Source organism: Chiloscyllium punctatum, chromosome 35, assembly GCF_047496795.1.
Source record: "Chiloscyllium punctatum isolate Juve2018m chromosome 35, sChiPun1.3, whole genome shotgun sequence".
NCBI lineage: Eukaryota > Metazoa > Chordata > Chondrichthyes > Orectolobiformes > Hemiscylliidae > Chiloscyllium > Chiloscyllium punctatum.
In genome coordinates, this window is record NC_092773.1 from 7,064,323 (window position 1) to 7,089,771 (window position 25,449).

Genomic DNA, 25,449 nt, shown 5'->3' on the forward strand with positions numbered 1-25,449 from the left:
TACACCTGGATGGGATACAGGGAGATTTGGCTGTCTGAATTCAGAATTGGTTGACTGACAGAAGGCAGAGAGTGGTTGTAGGTGGAAAGTATTCTGCCTGGAGGTCAGTGGTGAGTGACGTCCCACAGGGCTCTGTTCTTGGGACTCTGCTCTTTGTAGTTTTTATAATTTACTCGGATGAGGTTGAGGGGTTGGTTAGTAAGTTTGCCGATGACACAAAAATTGGAGGTGCCATTGATAGTATTGAGGGCTATTGCAGGCTGCAGCACGACATCAACAGTATGTAGAGCTGGGCTGAGAAATGGCAGATGGAGGTCAACCTCGATAAATGTGAAGTGATTAAAGACAGGATTCTTGGCGGTGTGGAGGAACAGCAGGATCTTGGTGTTCAAGTGCATACATCCCTCAAAATTGCCACCCAAGTGAATAGGGTTGTTAAGAAAGCATATGGTGCTTTGGCTTTCATTAACAGGGGTGTTGAGTTTAAGAGCCATGAGCTTTGCTGCAGCTCTAAAAAGCCCTGCTGAGACAACACTTGGAATATTGTGTCCAGTTCTAGTTGCCCTACTATAGCACAGACACAGAGGCTTTGCAGAGGGTGCAAAGGAGGTTTACCAGGATGCTGCCTGAACTGGAGGGCTTGTCTTACAAGGAGAGGTTGACTGAGCTCGGACTTTTCTCTCTGGAGAGAAGGAGGAAGAGAGGTGGCCTGATTGAGGTGTACAAGGCAATGAGAAGCATGGATAGAGCCGATAGCCAGAGACTTTTCCCCAGGGCAGGAGTGGCTGATATGAGGGGTCAAAGTTTTCAGGTGTTAGGAAAAAGGTATAGAGGCGACATTAGAAGTAGGTTCTTTAGAGTTGTGAGCGCATGGAATGTGTTGCCAGCTATGGTGGTGGAAGCAGTCATTAGGGACATTTAAGCAACTGCTGGACATGCACATGGATAGCAGTGAATTGAGGGGAGCGTAGGTTAGGTTATTTTATTTTAGATTAGATTAATCCCTGGCGCAACATCGTGGCTGAAGGGCCTGAACTGTGCTGTACTTTTCTATGTTCAATGTTCTATACCTCTTACTGTTTCAGTCCAAGTTAGTTATGTTCACCACAAACAGCAAGGGCCCCAGCACTGAGGCTGGCAGAACCCCACTGGAAATGGACTTCCAGTCACAAAAACATCCCTTCACCCTCAGCCAATTTTGGATCTATTTTGTGTTACTTTGCCTTGGATCTCATTGACTTTTACTTTCTTGACCAACCTGCAATGTGGGATCAAAACTCTTGCTAAAGTCCATGTAGACTGCCTCAAATTAATGACCTTCATCAATGCTTCTGGCTACTTCTCAAAATATTTGATCAATTTGGAAAACAGAATGTTCTTTCAACAAATTAATTTTGACTATCTTTGATTAATCTCCGTTTCTCCAAGTATAGATATATTCTGTCCCTCAAAATTCTTTCTTATAATTTCCCCACTCTGAGGTTAGACTGATTGGTCTGGAATTTCCTGGTCTATTCCTTCCTCCCTTTTTTAAATATTCATTGGGTCATGTAATGCTCATCAGTTTGGGCATGTACCTCCAAACGTACATGTTCAGGGACTTGAACAGAACAAAAGGAAGGAAGTGATGGAGTCAGCAACTCACTCCATGACTTCTGTCACTGGGATTTTCACACTATTGACTGAATTAAAAATAGTAACAAGGCAATTAGATTCATTCCATCCCCACAACAATCATTGGTAATTCTGATTTTCCTGCACTTGAACGAGTTTGCATCTTGCTGCTACCCAAAACTTAAAATGATGGCATAAATGGCAGCGCCTAGACCTTTAAACATGTTTTCCAGTTGGCTTATGCTCATTCACTTGGCTCCAATTAATTTACAAAATGTCAAAATTTATTTCCAAATATTCATTGATGCAGAATTCTACCATTGTGAAATAAAATCTTCATCAAAGGATTGTTTAAGTAACAACCAATCAATGCAGTTCATCGAGCACGACAGTCCAGTTTATTTCTTTCACACAAGTCTTTCGATTTCAAGCAAAGCAATCTTGGGCATTTTACCATCAACCATGAATGTTTTTTCCAAAAGGTGGCAAACCTACATCAGCCCATCACAATCCAAAATGACAAAACGAAATGGTGTACTTAATGGCTCAGTAAATTCACCCTTTCCATGCCTGACTACAGTACATGCCTCAGCTCCACAAAATCTCAGTCATCGTCAGTTTCCTGCAATTCTGGCTTCCTGCAAAATTTCAACTGTAATGCCTTTGGCAGCCAAGCATTTCATCAGCTGTCCTTATGTATTCTATATATGTGACCTGATGTCAAAAGCTGTGAGATAAGGCATCGGTGAAGTACCTTGGAACATTTTGCATTGTTCAATGCACTTTATTGAACCTGTTAAAAGCCTTTCTTTCCTTCTTATCCAATCCTGAATATTCCTCAACATCCAGGATACGTTGGGCTTGTTGCTCCTAAATTTCACCCTAAAGGGAAACATGTTGGGCCTATACTCTCTCCAATTCTGCTTTGAATGCTGTCCCCCCACCCCGCCCCGCCCCACAATTTTTCTGCTGTAGATTTCCCTGTGAGTAGCTGTTCACAGTTACCTTGGCTAGATCCTGCCTTATTCTCCTAATCTGAAATGCAGACCATCTTCTTCCTTTTCCAAATCACACTTGAAATATGGAGTGTTGTGGTCATTTTTACTAAAATGCTCCCCAATACCACCTCAACCACCAGCTTCATTCCCCAGAGTTTGCAGCTTCCCTTGTTGGACTTTCTACATGTTGATGCATAAAGTTCTCTTAAATACATTTCTCAAGAAATCTGTCACCTTTAAACTTTTTACACTATTTTTACCCCAATTAATGATAGGGAAGTTGAAGTCCCCTAATATAATTACCTGATAGTTTTTTTTATATACTTCGATGAATTGGTCTATCTTGCTGCTTCTCTACTGCCTGCATGGGGTCCAACAATACACTCCTAACAGTGTGACTGCTTCCTTTTTATTCATAAGCTCTACCCTCAAAGCCTTCCAAGATATTGTCTCTCCTTATTGCAACAACTGACTCAATATCACCTTGGTTTTTACATCTCCTGTCCTGCCTGAAGATCCTATATCCTGAAATGTTGAATTGCCTGTCCTGCTCCACCTGAAATGGCAACAACATCGCAATTCCAAACCTCTTAACTATCTGTCTTACCTATAATTCTCCGAGCATTAAAGAAGAGGCCATCAGCCTCACCTTACTGCCTTGAAACTCAACATAGCTGAACTCCCTTTGCCTTAGTTTCTTCACGAAAGTACATGGTGTCTCAATTGGACAAATACTCTTAGGTGCTCTCCTCCTGCTGAACTATTTTAATTCCCTCACAACAGCATTAGAAAATCCACATGCAAGGATGATGGTCACCTTCTGGTTCAGATACAGTCCGTCCCATTTGTATAGGTCCTGCCTTCCCAGGGAATAGTTCTAGTGATCCAGTAATCTAAAACCTTCCCTCCTGCACCAACGTTTGAGCCATGCATTCATCTGCTCTGTTCTCCTGTTTCTGTATTCACTAATACACGGCACCAGGTGTAATTCATCGATTCCAAACTTTGAGGTCCTGCTCTTCAGTTTACTGCCAAGTTCCCTAAATTCTTGTTGCAAAATCTCATCCTTGTTCGACCTATTTCATTGGTACCAACACAAAGCATGATCTCTGTCTTGTCACCTGACACTGCATTAGGGAGACAACACACCATCCTGGAGTCACAGCTGTGGCCACAGAAAAGGAAGAGAATTCCCAAAATTCACAACACTTTTCAGGGAAAGAAATTCCTTCTTATCAGAGACCTGAATGGCTGACACCTTACCCTAACTGGTGAATGCCCAATCACTATTGCTCTGACTTTCTTCTTCCTGCTGACCTGAATAGTCAGGTCACTTGTGGTGCCAGAGGCTTGCTTCTGTCTGCACTGACTTGAAGAACTAATGCACTCACCAGCTTCCAAAATGGAAAACTGATTTATGAGGGGGACCCAGGGGACTCCTGCACATTTGTCCTCCCTACGTGATTCTCTTTGACTGTTGATAGTCACCCATTCCCTTCTTTCCTCCAGTCCTTGAGCTGGAGTATGACCATCCCTCTAAACATGTTATCCATATCACTCTCAGCCTTGCAGATGTGTCACAGTGTCTCCATCGACCACTCAAGCTCCAAAATATGGAGCACAAGTTTCTGCAGGTGGGCGCACTTCCTGTACATGGTCATCGAGGTCAGTGGTCACCTCCATGACTTTCCACATATGAGAGGTCACAAATTCCATTTGGCTAATCCCACCTGCTATGTCCTATTCTTACTTGCTAACTTTTCTAATTGCTTAATTTTCAAGAAATTTCCTTGACCTTAAATTAATCTTCTTCGTTTATTCTTTGACTTTTACAGATTCCTGATGCTTCTCAGTTAATCCTTTAATAATCTCCTAACTCTTAGGCTTTAGTCTGCTGCTGCCCCGAGTGATCTTTGAAAGTCGTTATGAAATAAGACAGTGGAAGAAAAAAAACCTCCCTCCCCAGCCTCACCTCACTCCCATATTTATGAAATTGTCAAACTGCAGGTTCCATGCTGTGAGGCAGGAACATTGACCAAACCATTAATACACTCCTTATCCTTCTTTTCTGAGACTGTCATCAGATCTTTCACATCAGTCTCATCAGGCAGGCTCTATGGCTTCATGTCCAATTCAAATTATACTTTGATACCCCTTTCACAAAACACTATGGAGTTAGTTACAGAAGAACACAAGAAATAAAGGCAGAAGCAGGCAACTTGATCTCTTGGACTAGTTATGCCATTCAGTATGAGAATGGCTGATACAACTCAACTGTACTCTCCTGCACACTCCACATAGCAAAAAAAAACCTATCAATTCCAGTTTTAAATATGCTCAACAACTGACCATCTACAACTCCCTTTGGGAAGAGAATTCCCAAAATTCAAATGCGTTTCAGGGAAAGAAATTCCTTCTTATCACAGACCTGAATGGCTGACACCTTACCCTTAGACTGCGGCCTCGTTCACAACTCTGTGAGCAGTGGAAACAACTGCTCAGCATCTTACCTGTCATGTTTGTTAAGACCTATTCACTTTTTCTTGATAGGACATCCTTTCCATCCATGAAATCAATCTGTTGTGACCCCTCACACATCCATCCTTTTTTCAAGGACCCTAAATTGTACACAGTACTCCAGGTTTGATCTCAATGAAGGTCTGCATAATTGCAGCAGGATTCCCTAACTGTTAGATTTCAACAGCCCCACCTTTGCAGGAAAGGCTAACATATCATTTGTCTTCCTAATTGTTTGCTGTACCTTCATGCGAACTTTATGTACTCAGATCATGGAATGTGGTTAAACCCTTCTGATTCTTGGGTGAATGTGATCACGGAGCAAAGCAATTATGCAACAAAGCACCAAGAAACAATTAAGTGCTTCATTGGAGAGGTCGAATACGAACGCGCCTGAGAAAGAATGAACATGACAGGTTATTACCATCCATCCCCCTCTGCAATTCTGCAGAGTAGCAGTGCCAAAGGTTGTTCAGTTGAGTACACCAGGGACAAAACCAATTGCAGAGAAAAGCAGTTAGTGTCTTCATCCTTCATAATTTAAATTAGTATTAGCAATGATTGCTGGATTTAATTTTGAGTAAGAAACATAAAATTATATTTTTAACATTTCTCTATTTTCATTTCCCCAGTGCAGTTTCACTGATCTTCCAGTGAGGAAACTCTTCAATTACTAACATTAGGTTAATAAGTTTCCAATTTGCAGCCAGCAGCTATATTCTGAATGAGAATGAAACAAGTTCAGGTGAAGGGGGCCTTTGGACTTATATTTTCTCTGTCCAGAATACCAATTTCATTGTACTATTATGAGTCAGTAGTGTTGGTTAATGTCTCCTCAGTAGGATGGCAACCCTGAGGGTGCAGCACTGGACCATGACATTTAACTCTATTTTCTCTCCACTGATGCCACCAGACTAGTTGTGTTTGCCCAGAATTGTGTTTTTGTTTGAGATTTCCAGCATCCACAGTTGTATTTTGGTGAGGGATTAACTGCCCTTGATCAAAATCTCCTTGGATCCCAAATAGACAAATTTGTTCTTTGTATGTTAGTTGGATTTAATTGCGTAGAGGTATTGGCATTCACTGAGTTCCATGTACACAAACATGGGTCTCTTGTGGTATAGTTGCAATGTCCCTGCCCCTAAACCAGGAGGCCTCGGTTCAAATCCCAACTAATCCAGAAGTGTGCCATAATATCCCTGAATAGGTTGATGCAAAAAGAACACTGTATGCAGACACAGTCCTCAAGTATGATTGTTGGAGCTAAGAGGTGTTGATTTGAAATGAGTAACTGACTAAATAAATGTAGATGTGTATAAAGGTTTCTCCAGGTCTATTGCTCACAAACTGAATTCCTGGAAATGAATAAGAGTCAAAATCAGTTGGACAAGGATCTAACAGATCTGTTTGCAAAGTTGGGCAACTAACTTGGAGTGTTGGAGAAGATATTGGAGACATCAGCAGCATGGTCCGAATTACCTGAAAATTTGGTGCAATGTGGATGATTTAATTTTGCCTGAAGATATGAAATCAGATTGATACTGCACTCGTTACCTTTCACAGATTTAAATTGGACGAACATGCTTTCACTAATGACATCAGAGGATTATTGCAAATCTGGAGATTTTTGCTCCAATTTTTACAACATCTCCTTTTAAATGTGAAAGCTCGAACTTTATATGTGGAAGATATTTACATTTAAAATGTGTGACACCATCAGGGATGTGCTAATTCAATCATGTATTATTAATTCATTTAATTCCAGTGATATCATTAATCAAAAAGTAATGTTTCACCCATGGATTTAATAATGCACTTTGGTAATGGGCTTTGTATGCCCTCAGAATGTTTTCAGGTGCCCATGTTGCTTTTTTAAGTTGTTTGATCATGTTTTACAAAATATAGTTGGTATCGTTGCTAATTGATATTATTGATGTGCGTCAGAGCCCTTCGTATTTAATTCATTTTTAAGAGTCATTTGGCAAGGTGAGCATTTACTGTTCATTGTGACGGACCCCAAGAAGGTAGTTATACAAATGAGAAGCTTGAATCGCGTGTCAGAAGCCACTTCATAAATGGAGCTATTTATCACTTCAAAAGGTCCCTGCTTAGGAGCTGCTCGAAGATAAAAGCAAGGGGCATCGATTCAGGGTATACCATGGCAGTGAGATTGGCAAGTGGATATTGGGTAGGGAATGGAGGAACTGATAGTCTTAGATGGAGGATGACACAGAACAGGATGAATTTAATAACATTTCAAAGATCCAGAAAGGCAAGTTGGGGCCAGGTGCCTGAAATTATGTTCTGTGATTTCAGACAGCCATGGGATGGAAAAGAGATGGAAATATGTGACAGAGAAGAGAGAAATAGGGAGAATGGGATGAGAGTTGAGGTAAGGGATTGGGGGCAAGAGTTCAGATATATGGGTTATGGTTGAGATGCATAAGCAAGGGGTTTTGCATGGGGACCTCACACTGGAAACTGGGGCCAAGTCAGTACATATGGTTTGAGGTGAAATATATAGGGAGTAGAATTGAGCCGATGTCATCAATTTTGCATTGAGGTGCTTAACATAGTTGGTTGGTAATATTAGCAGGAGAGATGATTTTCAGACATCAATCGGCAATGCAAGTAACAGGTGTAGGACACAGTGCAGGAATGATGGAAGTTGGTCATTAGCAAGTAACATGAGCAAAGGATAGGGATTGAGGGGTGATAGATATAGGACAGACGTCAGAGGTAGTTTCTTTACTCAGAATGAACTGCCTGCAACAGTAGTAGACTCACCGACTTTAAGGGCATTTAAATGGTCATTGGATAGGCATATGGATGAGAATGAAATAGTGTACGTTAGATGGGTTTCAGATTGGTTCCACAGGTCAGCACAACATCGAGGGCCAAAGGGTCTGTACTGCGCTGTAATGTTTTATGTTCTATTTATCTGACTATTTAGGATAGAGTGCAGTTATTCATATTTAACTTCTTTGATTTTATAGAACATAGAACATTACAGCACAGTACAGGCCCTTCAGCCCTCGATGTTGTGCCGACCTGTCATACTAATCTGAAGCCCATCTAACCTACACTATTCCATGTACGTCCATATGCTTGTCCAATGACGACTTAAATGTACTTAAAGTTGGCGAATCTACTACCATTGCAGGCAAAGCATTCCACACCCCGACTACTCTCTGAGTAAAGAACCTACCTCTGATATCTGTCCTATATCTATCACCCCTCAATTCAAAGCTATGCCCCCTCTTGCTTGCCATCACCATACTTGGAAAAAGGCTCTCCCTGTCCACCCTACCTAACCCTCTGATTATTTTATATGTCTCTATTAAGTCACATCTCAACCTTCTTCTCTCCAACGAAAACAGCCTCAAGTCCCTCAGCCTTTCCTCGTAAGACCTTCCCTCCATACCAGGCAACATCCTAGTAAATCTCCTCTGCACCCTTTCCAAAGCTTCCACATCTTTCTTATAATGCGGTGACCAGAACTATATACAATACTTCAAGTGCGGCTGCACCAGAGTTTTGTACAGCTGTAGCATAATCTCATGGTTCCGGAACTTGATCCCTCTATTAATAAAAGCTAAATTTTTGCTCAGTAAAGTCCATCTGAACCAAACTATGAATCTTGTGGCTTGAGGCCTTTCATACATATCTCAGGTTTTGGATTTGAAATAAAAATAAAAAACATTATTGGTCTTTACAGAGATAATTAAAATATTTGTCAGCTTATAGGAACAGATAGTGTGTTGGAAAACATCATGCCACAAATTTTAACTCCCTACTCACAATTTCATACAGATTATCACCTGCCCTCACAGTTTACTCCTCTACTCCTAATCCCTGACCTCTACTCCTTAAAAACTATGAGCCAGAACAATATTAACTGTTGATTTACACATACTGGATCATTGTCATCATTAGGAAAAAGTTACTCATTGTAATCATGGAAGTCATTGAGCAGGAAACTCAGTTTCACTTTGGCACATTGGTCCTCAAAGACAATTAAGAGAAATATAAAGATGTTGGGACAATGCACAATACCTTCAGACATTCATGTGTTGCAGTCACGGCCATGTGTGCATTCAGCAAGATTTCCATGTGATCCAACAGCCATTTCACTTCTCAAATCAGTAACTTGTTAAGCATGAACCTTTGAGGGCATGGGAAGAAATAGAGTTCCAAATGGCTCCAAGAAATTTCATTAAGTTCAAATAGTGAAATATCACAGCCAATTCTTAACTGATAGATTTGGTTTGGAAAATCATCTCATACAACTTTATGTCAATGCACATTTATGGGAGAAAACATAAGATAAGCATGAACTTGTATCCCAATTATTACCTTCCACACCATCCACCCCCCACCAATGACGCATAGTGACAGGAGCATCTTACTTACACGAAATGTAATGCCATGATTCACAAGGGTATCTTTAACCCATCTTTCAAATCCTTGCCCTCTATCATCTTGAAGGACAAGGGGAGCAGATATATGGAAACTCCACTAACTGCAAGTTCCTCTCCAAGCCAAACACTACCCTGACTTGAACTATGTTGTTGTTCTTTACTGTTGACCACATGGGCTGCAGAAGCACATCAAATTCTCAAAGGCAATTAAACATGATTGATAAATGCAACAATGGCTAGTGTTGCTCAAATCTTAAGAATGAATACAAAAAGTACCGAGCCATAATCTCACTGAACAGTGGAATGGATTCCAAGGGCTAAATGTTCTGCTCTTATCCCTTGGTAAAGCTTCAATCCATACCTGTTATATCTATGATTGCTCAAGTTGTGATGGTGTTCTGGTTCAGGATGCACTCACCAACAAGGACACAGCTCAAAAGCTTATCCCTTTCTAAACATACCAACCATTAATTTGGAAGTCGGTTAAACCAGCGATGTCTGGATTTAAGGGGCATGTACTGACATTGCTTTAGCATAGCTCTGTGGAGTCAAGTCCAAATGCATATGATTTCAAAGCAGGAGATCAAGACATGATGTAGTTATGGTGAAGTGCATGAGAAAATAAAACATCTCCCAATGTGATTCATGAAATAGCTTGTGTATTCTGGGCTAGACCTCCAACAGTAAAAAGCCTTATAGAGCTTTGCACAGTCAATTTACTTTCTCCTCCAAGATTTGAAATGCAGCAATGGAACAGAACTGACTGCCCTCTGTTTGCTGACTGTTCTAACCACTGTGTCAACCCTCATTTTTTGCAGGTAATGACCTATATGAAAACTCTCCCTATGAGCCGGTTAGCTCACGTCTGTCCGACATATTCCGACTTGCTGCAATCAGTTCAGGTAAAGAAAATGATATTTCTCTTATCTCCTCTGAAAATATTTCCTCTTCTGAGAGAGGGGCGTGAGTGTGGGATTTATCTGAGGATAAACTTCCCAGTGGTAGACTGAAAGCCACAAGATTTTCAATTCAAATGAACCAAATTCCACTGTGAAATCCCCAGGTTACTGCTGCAAATCTTGTAATCCCATGGAATCGAAATCGAACTTGATTATCTTGAATGCTATAAAACAGTAGTCATGCTTCCAGTTGCTGCAGTGGAAAATACATGGGAGAGCAATATTTGAATTTACTCGACAACCTTGAGTACAATTCATCAGCAATCCCTTCCTCGATTGAATACCACATTTCAGCAGAAGTCTAAATGATTCTAACAAGAGGACATATCGTACACTCCAAACCTAGTGAAGACAAGGCCCACACCATATCTGATCTCAATGAAAATTCTCCTCAAATTGCTCTCCAAACTTCCCTCAAATTTTCCCATGTGGAGTGGTTCATTGAACATAACTTGTTCAAGTTAGCATAGTCAATTATCTGTCTCTGCCCAGCTCGGGTTCCTGACTGCTTCTTCCAAGACTTTGCCAATCTTAGAAATACGATGAAGGACTACCATTTCCTCGTTATTCTGAGGATTCTGAGCAATTGCATCATGCTTATTGTCAATATAGGATGGTTAAAAGCAAATTAAGCAGTGGTGTTCTGAAAGACACTGGATAAATAATTTGGAAGGAAAATATTTTCAAGGCAATGGGGATAAAGTATGGAGGGTGAGGTTAATTGAATAGCTCTTTGAAAGTGTGGCATATGGATCATTCCTCGATTCTTACCTCACTTTTCTCTTCATCAATGTTGGGAACCTCAAGATTCAAATCATGTCAGATTTTATATTTAAGACACACAATGACTAATTTGTCAAAGTTAAGTGAACATGTTCGTGACTTTTATTTCTAAGTTGGAATAGAAGCAAGCTGGGTACATTCGGCCTGGAGCGCAGTACAGATCATAGCCAGAATTAATTCCAAATCGTTCTTTTGGCAAATCAAGCTTTGCTTTTGGGAAAGGATATTTCCTCATCCTCAAAACCAAGATTTTGCCCTAATCTGAAAGTTATTGGAACATGTGAAAGACCCATTTGGCTGTCTCTCAACAGCATGCCCTTTCTAGCGACTTTAACAGAGTAAATCATCCCAAGACAATTTCCAGGAAAGTTGTCAGACAAATGAGACAGTCCACCATTTAAAGCAAAGTTAGGACAGGTCACCAAATGAAGTTAGGCAAATAGGTCATTTTTTTGGCAGTATTTTAGTGATAATAAAAGCAAGCTATTGCAGATGTTGTAGATCTGAAATGGAAACAGGTAGTAGAACATAGAACATAGAAAAATACAGCGCAGTACAGGCCCTTTGGCCCTCGATGTTGCGCCGATCCAAGCCCACCGAACCTACACTAGCCCACTATCCTCCATATGTCTATCCAATGCCTGTTTAAATGCCCATAAAGAGGGAGAGTCCACCACTGCTACTGGCAGGGCATTCCATGAACTCACGACTTGCTGACTAAAGAATCTACCCCTAACATCTGTCCTATACCTACCATCCCTTAATTTAAAGCTATGCCCCCTCGTATTAGCTGACTCCATACGTGGAAAAAGGTTCTCATGGTCAACCCTATCTAAACCCCTAATCATCTTGTACACCTCTATCAAATCACCCCTAAACCTTCTTTTCTCCAATGAAAACAGCCCCAAGTGCCTCAGCCTTTCCTCATACGATCTTCCTACCATACCAGGCAACATCCTGGTAAACCTCCTCTGCACCTGTTCCAGTGCCTCCACATCCTTCCTATAGTATAGCAACCAAAACTGCACACAATACTCCAGATGCGGCCGCACCAGAGTCTTATACAACTGCAACATGACCTCAGGACTCCAGAACTCAATTCCTCTACCAATAAAAGCCAGTACGCCATATGCCTTCTTCACTGCACTATTTACCTGGGTGGCAACTTTCAGAGATTAACACTTCAACACTTCAACACCTCAACTTGAAGTGTAGTCCTGGAAAAAAAATCTTCCAGGAGAAAGTGAGGACTGCAGATGCTGGAGATCAGAGCTGAAAATGTGTTGCTGGAAAAGCGCAGCAAGTCAGACAGCATCCAAGGAACAGGAGAATCGATGTTTTGGGCATGAGCCCTTCTTCAGGAATGAGGAAAGTGTGTCCAGCAGGCTAAGATAAAAGGTAGGAAGGAGGGACTTGGGGGAGGGGCGTTGGAAATGTGATAGATGGAAGGAGGTTAAGGTGAGGGTTATAGGCCGGAGTGGGGGTGGGGGCGGAGAGGTCAGGAAGAAGATTGCAGGTTAGGAAAGTGGTGCTGAGTTCGAGGGTTGGGACTGAGACAAGGTGGGGGGGAGGGGAAATGAGGAAACTGGAGAAATCTGAGTTCATCCCTTGTGGTTGGAGGGTTCCTAGGCGGAAGATAAGGCACTTTTCCTCCAGCTGTCGTGTTGCTATGGTATGGCGATGGACGAGTCCAAGGACCTGCATGTCCTTGGTGGAGTGGGAGGGGGGGTTGAAGTGTTAAGCCACGGGGTGGTTGGGTTGGTTGGTCTGGGTGTCCCAGAGGTGTTCTCTGAAACGTTCCGCAAGTAGGCGGCCTGTCTCCCCAATGTAGAGGAGACCACATCGGGTGCAGCGGATGCAGTAAATGATGTGTGTGGAGGTGCAGGTGAATTTGTGGCAGATATGGAAGGATCCCTTGGGGCCTTGGAGGGAAGTCAGGGGGGAGGTGTGGGCGCAAGTTTTGCATTTCTTGCAGTTGCAGGGGAAAGTGCCGGGAGTGGAAGTTGGGTTGGTGGGAGGTGTGGACCTGACGAGGGAGTCATGGAGGGAGTGGTCTTTTCGGAACGCTGATGGGGAGGGGAGGGAAATATATCCCTGGTGGTGTGGTCCGTTTGGAGGTGGTGGAAATGACGACGGATGATACGATGTATATGGAGGTTGGTGGGGTGGTAGGTGAGGACCAGTGGGGTTCTGTCTTGGTGGCGATTGGAGGGGCGGGGTTCAAGGGTAGAGGAGCTGGAAGTGGAGGAGATGCGGTGGAGAGCATCGTCGACCACATGTGGGGGGAAATTTCAGTCTTTGAAGAAAGAGGCCATCTGGGTTGTTCGGTATTGAAACTAGTCCTCCTGGGAGTAGATGCGGCAGAGACGAAGGAATTGGGAATATTGGATGGTGATTTTACAGGGGGCAGGGTGGGAGCATGAGGCAGCGCCAATACAGTCATCGATGTAGTGGAGGAAAAGGTGGGGTGGGGAAAAAAAATAAACAGGTCTGAAAGCATCTGTGTTGAGAGAAAATCTTAAAGTTTCAAGTTTCTCCTTCAGGAATTCCAGATTTTAGAAACTGGGTTGCTGAAGGTGTGACTGCCATTTGTGGGGTGATGGAAATTGTGCAGAGTGGGACAGAAAGAGAGACCTTGGTGTCAAGTCTTTGAAAGGCTACTGAATTTTCATCAGTGAGTCAGGCTTTCCAGTCCAGTGTTAAAAGTAAAGCTGTGTGAGTTTTCCATTCTGCCAACACTGAGTTGTGTAGTTGGATCGTTTGTCACTGATATTCATATTCACATCTTCCCTTTCACTAGCCACTTTTCTGCCCAGTCAACTTTAACTGGATAAAAACAGTTGAGAAATTATAATGGTTTCATTTAAACCAATAAAAACTACATGGAAAGCTAAATGAAGGTGAACTGAAATTATGAAAGGGCCAATTATGACACTGGCAATTAAACAAAGAAATTATTCCAGATAATTCTATCTTTTTTATGATTTTCCTAGTCCCTAGATACATGATAGATTTTAATCAAAGAACTGCTACATTTATTGGAAATCTACATGAAAGGAACACTTCATGACAGACAAAAGTAAATTAACCCACAAAGTCGCAAAAAACTCAATTACTGATTCACTCACCTATCTGAAAAAAAAATGTAATGGGTGAGATTCCTTTTATTACTGTACCAAAAAATGACATCTTGTTAATTTAGGCATCAGCCTCTTTCTCGAGTCAAAGAGATGTATAGCACAGAAACAGACCCTTTGGTCCAACAAAATATCCGAACCTAATCTCATCCCATTTGCCAGCACTTGGCCCATATTCCTCTAAACCCTTCTTATTCATGTACTCATCGAGATTCCTTCTAAATGTAATAATTATACCAGTCTCTGCAGTCCTCAGTTTTACCTTTTCCTCTGGCAGCTGATTCCATACATGCACCACCTTCTGCATTGCCCCTTAAGTCCCTTTTCCCCTCTCACACTAAACCTCTGCCCTCTAGTTCTGGACTCCCGCACCTCAGGGAAAAAACCTTGTCCATTTAACCTTCGCTTGCCCTCGTGATTTTATAAACATCATAAGGTCACCCCTCAGCCTGCGATGCTGAACTATGCTGTACAGAAAGGTGCTACCAATTACTGAAGTAATATAAGTACTTTTAACATTCCAGGGTATAAATTTGTGCTGGGTGATATCTATGTGTAGTGCCTGATGCACAGCTTCAATTCAGTGTGGTACACTTAAAGAATGAAACTTTAAAATCGAGTCTGATACTTTGGTACAGAGCAAAGAGAGTGCTGAAGTCAGGAAGTCAGTACTCAGGGGGTGCTGCATTGTTGAAAGATCAGTGCTGAGAAAGCTTTGCCATCGGAGAACCAAGACGAAGAGGGTGCAGTTGTTATGTCAGTGCTGAGGGAGTATTGCATTGTTAGAGGACAAAAAACCTGAACTAACCAAAGTGAACTGGCAAATTAGGTTACGGAATAGGTCAACAGAGATGGAATGGCAGATATTTAAAATTATTTTTCAGAATACACAGAACAGTTGCAGTCCAAGAAGAAAGAAAAATTCAAACAGGAAGAACCATGATCGATAGTTAACAAAACCAGCAAAGTGAAAGAGGAAGTATATTATTGTGTCAGGATGGGTAGCAGAATAGAAAAATCAGGTGAGAATGACTGAGAGATAAATGAGGAAGGAAAAATTTGAATACAAGAGAAAGCTAACGTAGAAATGTTGAAAAAGCTTTAAGAATTTCAATGGATGTAAAGATGGAAATGCATTAATAAAATGAACATTGATCTGATTAACAATGAGTCTGAGGAATTAAGCATGGAGGATAAGAAGATGGACTCTATCAACAATGAATTGAATAGGTATTTTGCATTGGACTTTACTGTAGAAATTATAAGGAATTCCCCAGAAATAACTGGAAAACAAGGAATGAAAGGGAGGGAGGGACTGAAGAAAATTACAAACACCAAAGAATTGGTAATGAGCAAATTACTGGAGTTGAAGGCTCACATGACCTTGGGTTTTGATGGCCTTCATCCTTGGATCTTAAAAGAAGTGACCAGTGTGATTGTTGGTGCATTGGCTTTAATGTTCCAAAATGTAGATTTGGGGAAGCTTCTGTTAGATTGGAAGATAGTGAATATAATGTCTTTACTCGGAAAGTGAAAAAGAAAACAGGCCAGTTTTGTTGGAGGTGCTACCAAAGATATTATAATAGGCCACCAGGCAAGGTAAAGGTAGTGTCAATGTAGTTTTGTGAAAGGAAAATGATGTTTGACCAAAATATTGGAGTTCTTTGAGGCAGTGACATGTACTGTGCACAAAAGGAAATTGGCAGATGTATTATATTTAGATTTCCAGAAGTATTTCATAAACTGTCTCAGCAAAGGTTATTGTGAAAAGTAAAGGCCCATGGTACAAGAGTAGAAGATTGGCCAGCTGCAGGTAACAAAGAGTAAGTGTCAATGGATATAAAGAAAAATGGGAGCAGGGATCAGTGCTGGCTCAAGATTCTTTATGAATTTATACAAATTATTTCAATGTTTTGGTTGTGAATATGTTCGCCCAGCTGGGAAATTGATTTGCAGACATTTCGTCCCGTGTCTAGGTGACATCTTCAGTGCTTTGAAGTCTCCTGTGAAACACTGCTGTACTGTGTCTTCTGGAATTTATTTGGTTCCATTTCTGCTGCTTCTCATTGCCAGTTTCAATTGTTCATTGTAATGGCCCAGAGAATGGGTCCAGATCAATGTGGTTGTTGATAGAGTCCATGGATGAGTGCCATGCTTTGAGAAATTACTTCAATGAAAGGACAGAAGATTTGGTGAGTAAACTAGCTCATGACATAAAGATAGGTGGGAAACTAAGTTGTGAAGCCGAAGAAAGCTGCAAAGAGATGTAGATAGGTTAATTGAGGGGCAAAGATCTGGCAAATGGATTATAATGTGGAAAAATGGTCTACTCTGTCAGGTAGAATTAAAAAAACATTTTATCCAAATAGAGTCACAGAGAAATAGTGAGAGATCATAGATAATTAAGTTGTAGAGGGTGGCCTAGTGTATGAATCAGAAAAGGCAAGTATGCAAGTAAAGCAGATAATGAGGAAAGCTAACAGAATGTTATTGCTTATTGTGAGGGGATTCAAATACAAAAGTAGGAAGTTGAATAAAAGCAAAATACTGCAGATGCCTGAAATATGAAACAAACACAGACAATGCTGGAGAAACCCTGCATGTTCTGAGCAAGAGTTATACCAGATTTGAAACATTAACTCTGTTTCTGTCTTCACAGATGCAACTAGACCTGCTCAGTTTCTCTAACATTATCTGTGTTAATTTCAAAGAAGGGAGGTTATGCTTCAGTAGTACAAAGCAGTGGTTAGACTGCATTAGGAATATTACAAACAAAATAGGTTTCCTAATTTAAGGAAAGGTGTAAATGCATGGGAAGCAATTCAGAGAAGGTTAAAGAGATGAATATCTGGAATTAGTGTTTTTTTTTGTGAGGAAAAGTTGGACAAGCTTGGCTCAGCTGAGAAGGGTATGGGGTGACTTGACTGAAACATGGAAGATCGTGAGGGGTCTTGACAAGATGAGTGCGGAAAGGACATTTTCTCTTGTCAGAGAATCCAGAACTTAGGATCATATGAAAATAAGAGGTTGTCCATGTAGTATAGAGATGAGGAGTTTTTTTCACTCAGAGAGTGTTGAGTTTTTGGAACTCTCTTCCTCAAAAGGCAGTGTAAACCGTGTCGTTGATGATTTTTCAGTGAGAGGCTGAGTAAGGGATAATAAGGGGTAATAGAAATATTGGCTTGAGCATACAATCTGATAATCCATGCTCTTATCCAATGGCAAAGCACATTGAAAAAGAAAAGGGCACACTCACACACAAAAATAATTTGATCAGTACTGCCTGTGGGGGTTTGTCATGTGCCAACCTTTCTATACTTCTGACATTGCAATGGTGACCACACTACAAAACTGCTTCACTGGATGTTAAACACTTTCAACATCCTGTGGTCATGGAAGCTGTCATATAAATGTAAGTTTGTTTTAAAGTTTTAAATTTCTTTTCTTTAACATGCATTGACCAGTTTTGAGGTAATGGTGCTGAATCTGGGCTTGGCAAATAACACTTAACTCTAAATCAGGTGAATTCAAAATTGACTTAAGCATATTATCCAGCACTGACACTTCAAGATACATGTAATATTGAGGAAACACTTCACTACTGGAGGTAGCATGATTCAGATGAGGTGTCAATCCCAGAGTCCGAGTTAGCCGACAAGGTGGACACAAGTGATCCCATCTTCTCCAACATCCTCGCCAACAGTTATCTCTCAATAAACAGCACTTTGAAAATACACAGAATTTCTGATCTTGTTTTGTTGAAATGTGTCCATGAAGTATTGTTGGGAGTTTACAGAAAGATGCAACAAGCAATTATACAAAAGCAGGTCTGTATTGTTTCTGAAGAGAGTTCTAAAATATGTTTGTGATGGAAGTAAAATAATTGGATATTGTTTGAAGCCAAAAAAATGGAAATTTCTTTGTTCGTTGGTTCTGCTGCCTAAGTAAATCACCTTTGTGTTTGATCAGTGGAATAATCTCAAAATGTAAGTTAATGTAAGGGTCTTCCATGTCAACAGTGAATAAAAACAACAAATTGGAATGAACTGCCAGACATCAATAAACTTTTTGAACAGAAAAGCTGTGGGTGTTCTATACATTGAGAATAACTAGCTTCAGAGCTTGAGTGGGAGGTGCATATGCTCTGCTTGGGTTGAGGGTCATGCATGATATGGTAGAAATGACAGAAGATGAAACTGTGTTTTACTCGTGAGAAAATAAGTCTATAATGTAATCGTTCTGTAACTGAGGCTTGCTGACAATGTGTCACGGTATAAGAGTTCCTTTCTGATGTTAACCAAGATGCTGAAAGGCTGCTCAACTGGACTAGTGAAATGGAGCCAAGTGAGTAACTGCATTATGCAAGAATACAAACGACCAACGTTGCTTTCCAACACCAGACTCAATTTTTGACTTTAACTTTTTCTCTTTAGATGCTCATTCCCAGCTGTATTGACTCAAACTCAAATCTATTTGTGTTAAATTGGTTTGTGCCTCCCACAAATTGGATAATTGAGGGCAATTGACCGAGTAACATGTATTGTGTAATTGGGTTTCAATGATGATGTTCTGTGCAGTATAATTGCTTTTTAGTCATTACATTACATTGTGTCTGATAAACTGTGGCAAGCGTCACCTTCGTGGCATTTGCACTTTTTGAGTTTGCCCATAAATGTCAGGCACAGAAATTGCCAGTAGGATTCCAACTTTGAAAGAAATGAGAAGACCTCAGTGCTAGGACTCCTCATTAACTGGGAGTATGTTGCTGAGGGCAGAAGATGTGACAGGCAGGTTTGACGACACCTGAAGTGGATATCAGATGTTGTTGTGGATTGTTGTTTGGAGTATTAGTGCCTGATGTCAAGTAGTTGTAACCACTGACCACCATGATGCATACGCTGACCCACAGAGGAAGTCGCCATTTTCACTCTGTTGTTGGCTAGTTTGATAAGTAATGTTTAGCACTTACATGTCACACCTGCAAGCATCCTTGAAATGGAGCTTTGGTTTTCCAGTGGTCATCTTGTTCTGGTTACTTAGTCACACTGAAACTTCTTCAGTAACCGTCTTCCATCTTGGTCCTGCACAAATCCACTATTACATCAAATGTTCCTTGACCACATTCTTTCCACTCCCTAATATGTTGAGATAATTACACCAGGGCCTTGCTAGGTTTACTTCACAAGCTTTCAGTTGTGACCTTGTAACCATGAGCCAAGCTATTTCCTCACTCTTTCTTAAGATCACATCCCTCATTCTTTGGCATCTCAGCCTGATATCCTAATTATCAGCAAATTCTTTTATGCCAGACTGTATGACATAAAAGCCACAAACAGTGCAGCCTCCCAGGCGTTCCTATCCTCTATCATGGAGGTCTAAGATGACAACACACTGGGAAGGCTGGACCAGCCATGATCTTGGGATGAGTTAACCAATGCCCTTGAGTCCTTTAAAAAGAATAAAACTCCCACAATTGATGGCTAACCACCTAAGTTGTATTCAGCTCTACGGGACTTGATTAGACAAACAGGAGGCTGGAAGAATACAGCAAGTCAGACAGCACCAGGAGGTGGAGAAGTCACTGCTTTGGGTATAACCCTTCTTCAGTTATCCCCAAAACATTGACTTCTTCACCTCCTGATGCTACTTGGCTTGCTGTGTTCTTTCAGCCTCCTGTTTGTCTACTTTGGATTCCAGCATCTTCCGAGTTATTTTGTCTCTAACGATGTGACTTGATTGGCAAGGGCCAATTAGAGGTGTACAACAGTATGCTTCTGGAAGGTACAATGAAGGGGGAAGTTATCATCACCCTTATCTACAAGGTGAAAGAGAAAAGGAGGAAATTAGAAACTGGCAATCAATATTACTGATGAGTGCAGATTACAAACTCCTACCTCAGGTCATCACCAACCAGATCAGGTCTGCTCTGGGATTGCTGATTCACCCAGCTCAAACCCAGGCTGTAGTGGGCAAGAAGATCTCTGAGAGCCTTGTGCTTCTTAGGGATATGATCGTTGGCATGTAGGACAGGGGGTGGGCACGTGCCTCATCAGCTTGGGCCAGGAGAAGGTCACTAACAGGACATTACACACCTATATTTAGGATGTGCTCTCCAAAATTGGTTTTGATGAGGGAATCTGAAATTAGATCCATTGATCGACACCAACGTTATTAGTGCAGTCTCAATCAATGGGTGGGAATCAGAAAACGTACAAATCAGATTTGGAGTCAGGCAGGACTGCCCACTCTCTGCTACTTGGTTTGTGTGCTGTATAGAACCTTTTGCTGAGGCCAGGAGGAAGGATGTGAGCCTGATAGGGCTGATTAAACCAGGCTGCAGAGGCCTGCAGGTCAAAGCTGCCCTGAATGTGTATGATGTTGCCATTTTCTGTTTGGATTCACTGTCAATGTGCAGACTCATGAGCATCTGAAACCAATTTGACCTGGCCTTGGGAGCCAAGGTGAATTGAGGGAAGAGCCAGGCCACATGCTTCCATTGGTAGTCACAGATGAAGTGCCGGAAGACTGGAGGCTGGCTAACATGGTGCCACTATTTAAGAAAGGTGGTAAGGAAAAGTTAGACAATGATAGACTGGTGAGCCTGACACTCAATCAAGCTAGTGAGGCATGATTTCCCAATTGATTGAGTTGTTTGAAGAAGTGATGAACAGGATTGATGAAGGCTAAGCAGTGGACGTGATCTATATGGACTTTAATAAGGCAATCGACAAGGTTCCTTATGGTTGACTGGTTAGCCAGGTTAGATCTCATGGAACACAGAAATGGCTTGAAGGTAGAAGAGAGCATGGTGGTGGAGGGTTGCCTTTCATACTTGAGGTCTGAGACCAGTGGAGTGCCACAAGGAATGTGCTGGGTCCACTGCTTTTCGTGATTTATATAAATGATTTGAATGTGAATATTGGAGGTATAGTTAATAAGTTTGCAAATGACATTAAAATTGGTGGTATAGTGGACAGCGAAGAAAGTTACTTCAGAGTACAAAAGTATCTTGATCAGATGGGCCAATGGGCTGAGGAGTGGCAGATGGAGTTTAATTTAGATAAATGTGAGGTGCAGCATTTTGGAAAGGTAAATCAGGGCTGGACTTATACACTTCGTGGTAAGGTCCTGGGGAGTGCTGCGGAACAAAGAGACCTTGGAGTGCAGGTTCACAGTTCCTTGAAAGTGGAGTCAACATAGATAGGATAGTGAAGAAGGAGCTTAGTATGCTTTTCTTTATTGGTCAGAGCATTGAGTTTTTGAGTTGTGAGGTCATATGTGGCTGTAAAGGGCATTGGTTAGGTCATTTTTGGAATATGATATGCAATTCTGGTCTTCCTGCAATAGGAAGGATGTTGCAAACATGAAAGCATTCAGAAAAGATTTACAAGGATGTTGCCAGATTGAAGGGTTTGAGCTATGAGGAGAGGCTGAATACGCTGGGGTTGTTTTCCCTGGAGCGTTGGAGGCCAAGGGGTGACTTTATAGAGGTTTATAAAATCATGAGGGGCATGGATAGGATAAATAGACAAGGTCTTTTCCCTGGGTTGGGGAGTCCTGAACTAGACAGCATTGGTTTAAGGTGAGAGGGGAAAAATTTAAAAAGGACCTAAGGGGCAACTTTTTTCATGCAGAGGATGGTGCGTGTATGGAATGAGCTGCCAGAGGAAGTGGTGAAGGCTGGTACAATTACACCACTTAAAAAGCATCTGGATTGGTAAATGAATAGTAAGGGTTTAGAGGGATATGGGCCAAGCGCTGGCAAATGGGAGTAGATTAGGTGAGATTATTGGTCGGCATTGACAAGTTGGACCGAAGGGTCTGTTTCTGTGCTGTACATCTCTATGACTGTGACTATAAGAGGGCCAACCAATCCTTTATCCCCTTCACTGTCAGGACATAGAACCTGAAAGTGCTGGGAATATGCTTTGGAGGAGCTAGGATATGTGCAAAAAATTTGGGAGGAATGTCTTGCCAAGGTGAGGCAGAAACTGGAGTACCAATCCCTCTCCATTGAGGGTAAAATCCTGGTCATCAGGTGTGAGGTACTCTCGGTGTTGCTGCATGTGGTGTAGGTTTGGCCCATTACCCAAACCTGTACCTTTGCAGTCACCTGAATCATCTTCCACTTCATCTCGATGTCAAAGATGGATATGCCCGTCCAGACACGATATACTAAACTCTGGATGGGGGATGATGATGTGCCCAATGCTGCCCTCATCCTGATGCCCACATTTGTGTGTGCCTGCATCAAGTTGCATGAAGACCCTTGGTACACAAACAGGAGTCACTGAGGTTCGACCTGTCCCCGGTTTTGTGAAAGATGGGTCTGGCTGTGGATGTAGGTTTGCTGTGTGAGCTGCAAGGTTCGTTTTTCAGACATTTCATCACCATACTAGGTAACGTCATCAGTAAGCCTCTGGTGAATCACTGGTGTTAGTGACTTGCTTTCTATTTCCATGTTTAGGTTTCCTTGGGCTGGTGACATAAATTCCTCTGGTGATGTCATTTCCTATGGTGATATCATTTCCTGTTCTTTTTCAAAGAGTCCAAGTCATTGTGTTTGTTGATAGAGTTCCAGTTGGAATGTGTGCTTCTTGGAATTCTCATGCGTGCCTCTGTTTGGCTTGTCTGAGGAAGGATATATTGGCCCAATCGAAGTGGTATCCTTCCTCATCTGTATGTAAGGATACTAGTGAGAGTGGGGCATGTCTTTTTGTGGCTAGGTGATGTTCATGTATCCTGGTGGCTAGTTTTCTGCCTGTTTGTCCAAGGTAGTGTTTGTTACAGTCCTTGCACAGTATTTTGTAAATGACATTAATTTTGCTTGTTGTCTGTATCGGGTCTATAGAGTATAGAGTTCCAGTTGGAATGGGAATTCTCATGCGTGCCTCTGTTTGGCTTGCCCTAGGATGGATGTACTGTCCCAGTCGAGGTGGTGTCCTTCCATATCTGTATGTAAAGATACTAGTGAGAATGGGTCATGTAGTTTTGTGGCTATAAGACGATAAGACCATAAGACATAGGAGTGGAAGTAAGGCCATTCGGCCCATCGAGTCCACTCCGCCATTCAATCATGGTTGATGCGCATTTCAGCTCCACTTACCAGCGTTCTCCCCGTAGCCCTTAATTCCTCAAGACAACAAGAATCTATCAATCTCGGCCTTGAAGACATTTAGCGTCCCGGCTTCCACTGCACTCCGTGGCAATGAATTCCACAGGCCCACCACTCTCTGGCTGAAGAAATGTCTCCGCATTTCTGTTCTGAAATGACCCCCTCTAATTCTAAGGCTGTGTCCACGGGTCCTAGTCTCCTCGTCTAACGGAAACAATTTCCTAGCATCCACCTTTTCAAAGCCATGTATTATTTTGTACGTCTCTATTAAGTCTCCCCTTAATCTTCTAAACTCCAACGAATACAATCCCAGTATCCTCAGCCGTTCCTCATATGCTAGACCTGTCATTCCAGGGATCATCCGTGTGAATCTCCGCTGGACACGTTCCAGTGCCAGTATGTCCTTCCTGAGGTGTGGGGACCAAAACTGGACACAGTACTCCAAATGGGGCCTAACCAGAGCTTTATAAAGTCTTAGTAGTACATCTCTGCTTTTATATTCCAACCCTCTTGAGATAAGAGACAACATTGCATTCGCTTTCTTAATCACGGACTCAACCTGCATGTTTACCTTTAGAGAATCCTCGACTAGCACTCCCAGATCCCTTTGTGCTTTGGCTTTATTAATTTTCTCACCATTTAGTAAGTAGTCCATGCTTTTATTCTTTTTGCCAAAGTGCAAGACCTCGCACTTGCTCACGTTAAATTCCATCAGCCATTTCCTGGACCACTCTCCCAACCTGTCTAGATCCTTCTGTAGCCTCCCCACTTCCTCAGTACTACCTGCCTGTCCACCTAACTTCGTATCATCGGCAAACTTCGCTAGAACGCCCCCGGTTCCCTCATCCAAATCATTAATATATAATGCGAACAGCTGCGGCCCCAGCACCGAACCCTGCGGGACACCGCTCGTCACCGGCTGCCATTCTGAAAAAGAACCTTTTATCCCAACTCTCTGCCTTCTGTTAGACAGCCAATCCTCAATCCATCCCAGCAGCTCACCTCGAACACCATGGGCCCTCACCTTGCTCAGCAGCCTCCCGTGTGGCACCTTATCAAAGGCCTTTTGAAAGTCTAGATAGACCACATCCACTGGGTTTCCCTGGTCTAACCTACTTGTTACCTCTTCAAAAAATTCCAACAGGTTTGTCAGGCATGACCTCCCTTTACTAAATCCATGATACGAAGTTGATGTTCCTGTATCCTGGTAGCTAATTTTCTGCCTGTTCATCCAATGTGGTGTTTGTTACATTTCTTGCAAGGTATTTTGTAAATGACAGTAGTTTGGCTTGTTGTCTGCATTGGGTCTTTCAAGTTCATTAGCTGCTGTTTTAGTGTGTTGGTGGGTTTGTGGGTTACCATAATGCCAAAGGGTCTGAGTAGTCTGGCAGTCATTTCCGAGATGTCTTTGATGTAGGGGAGAGTAGCTAGGGTTTCTAGAAGCGTTTTGTCTGCTTGTTTGGGTTTTTGCTGAGAAATCGGTGGACTGTGTTTATTAAGTACCTTTTTCTTGACTATGCAGTTTAGGTGATTTTTCTTTGCTCTTCGTAGTTCCTCTGTACTGCAGTGTGTTGTGGCTCACTGAAATAATGTTCTAATGCAGCTTTGTTTGTAGGTGTTGAGATGATTGCTTCTGTAGTTCAGTATTTGGTCCGTATGTGTTGTTTTCCTGTAGACACTGGTTTGAAGTTCCCCATTGGCTGTTCGCCCTATTGTGACATCTAGTCTGGCCTTGGTGCCTTGGAACGCTGTAAGTAGTTTGACTTCTGTATCACTTGTTCTTAATGGAAAAAAGATCTGCAGAGAGAGATGCAGTTGGTTTTGTTGAGGTTCATCCCAGCAGCTCCTTGATGCAGGACTCTGAGCTCTGTGCAATGTTCCCCCGGCTGTACAGATAAACATCAA

General features: G+C 42.0%; 1 protein-coding gene across 2 annotated transcripts in view; it reads left to right on the top strand.

Moving 5' to 3' along the window:
- LOC140459608 (GDNF family receptor alpha-2-like) overlaps positions 1-25,449 on the top strand; it is a 312,836-nt gene that overhangs the window by 37,984 nt on the left and 249,403 nt on the right. For both annotated transcript variants that reach the window (XM_072553890.1, XM_072553891.1), the window contains exon 3: positions 10,369-10,452. In XM_072553890.1, the coding sequence (XP_072409991.1) occupies positions 10,369-10,452 (84 nt within the window). The remainder of the gene's footprint in view (positions 1-10,368; positions 10,453-25,449) is intronic.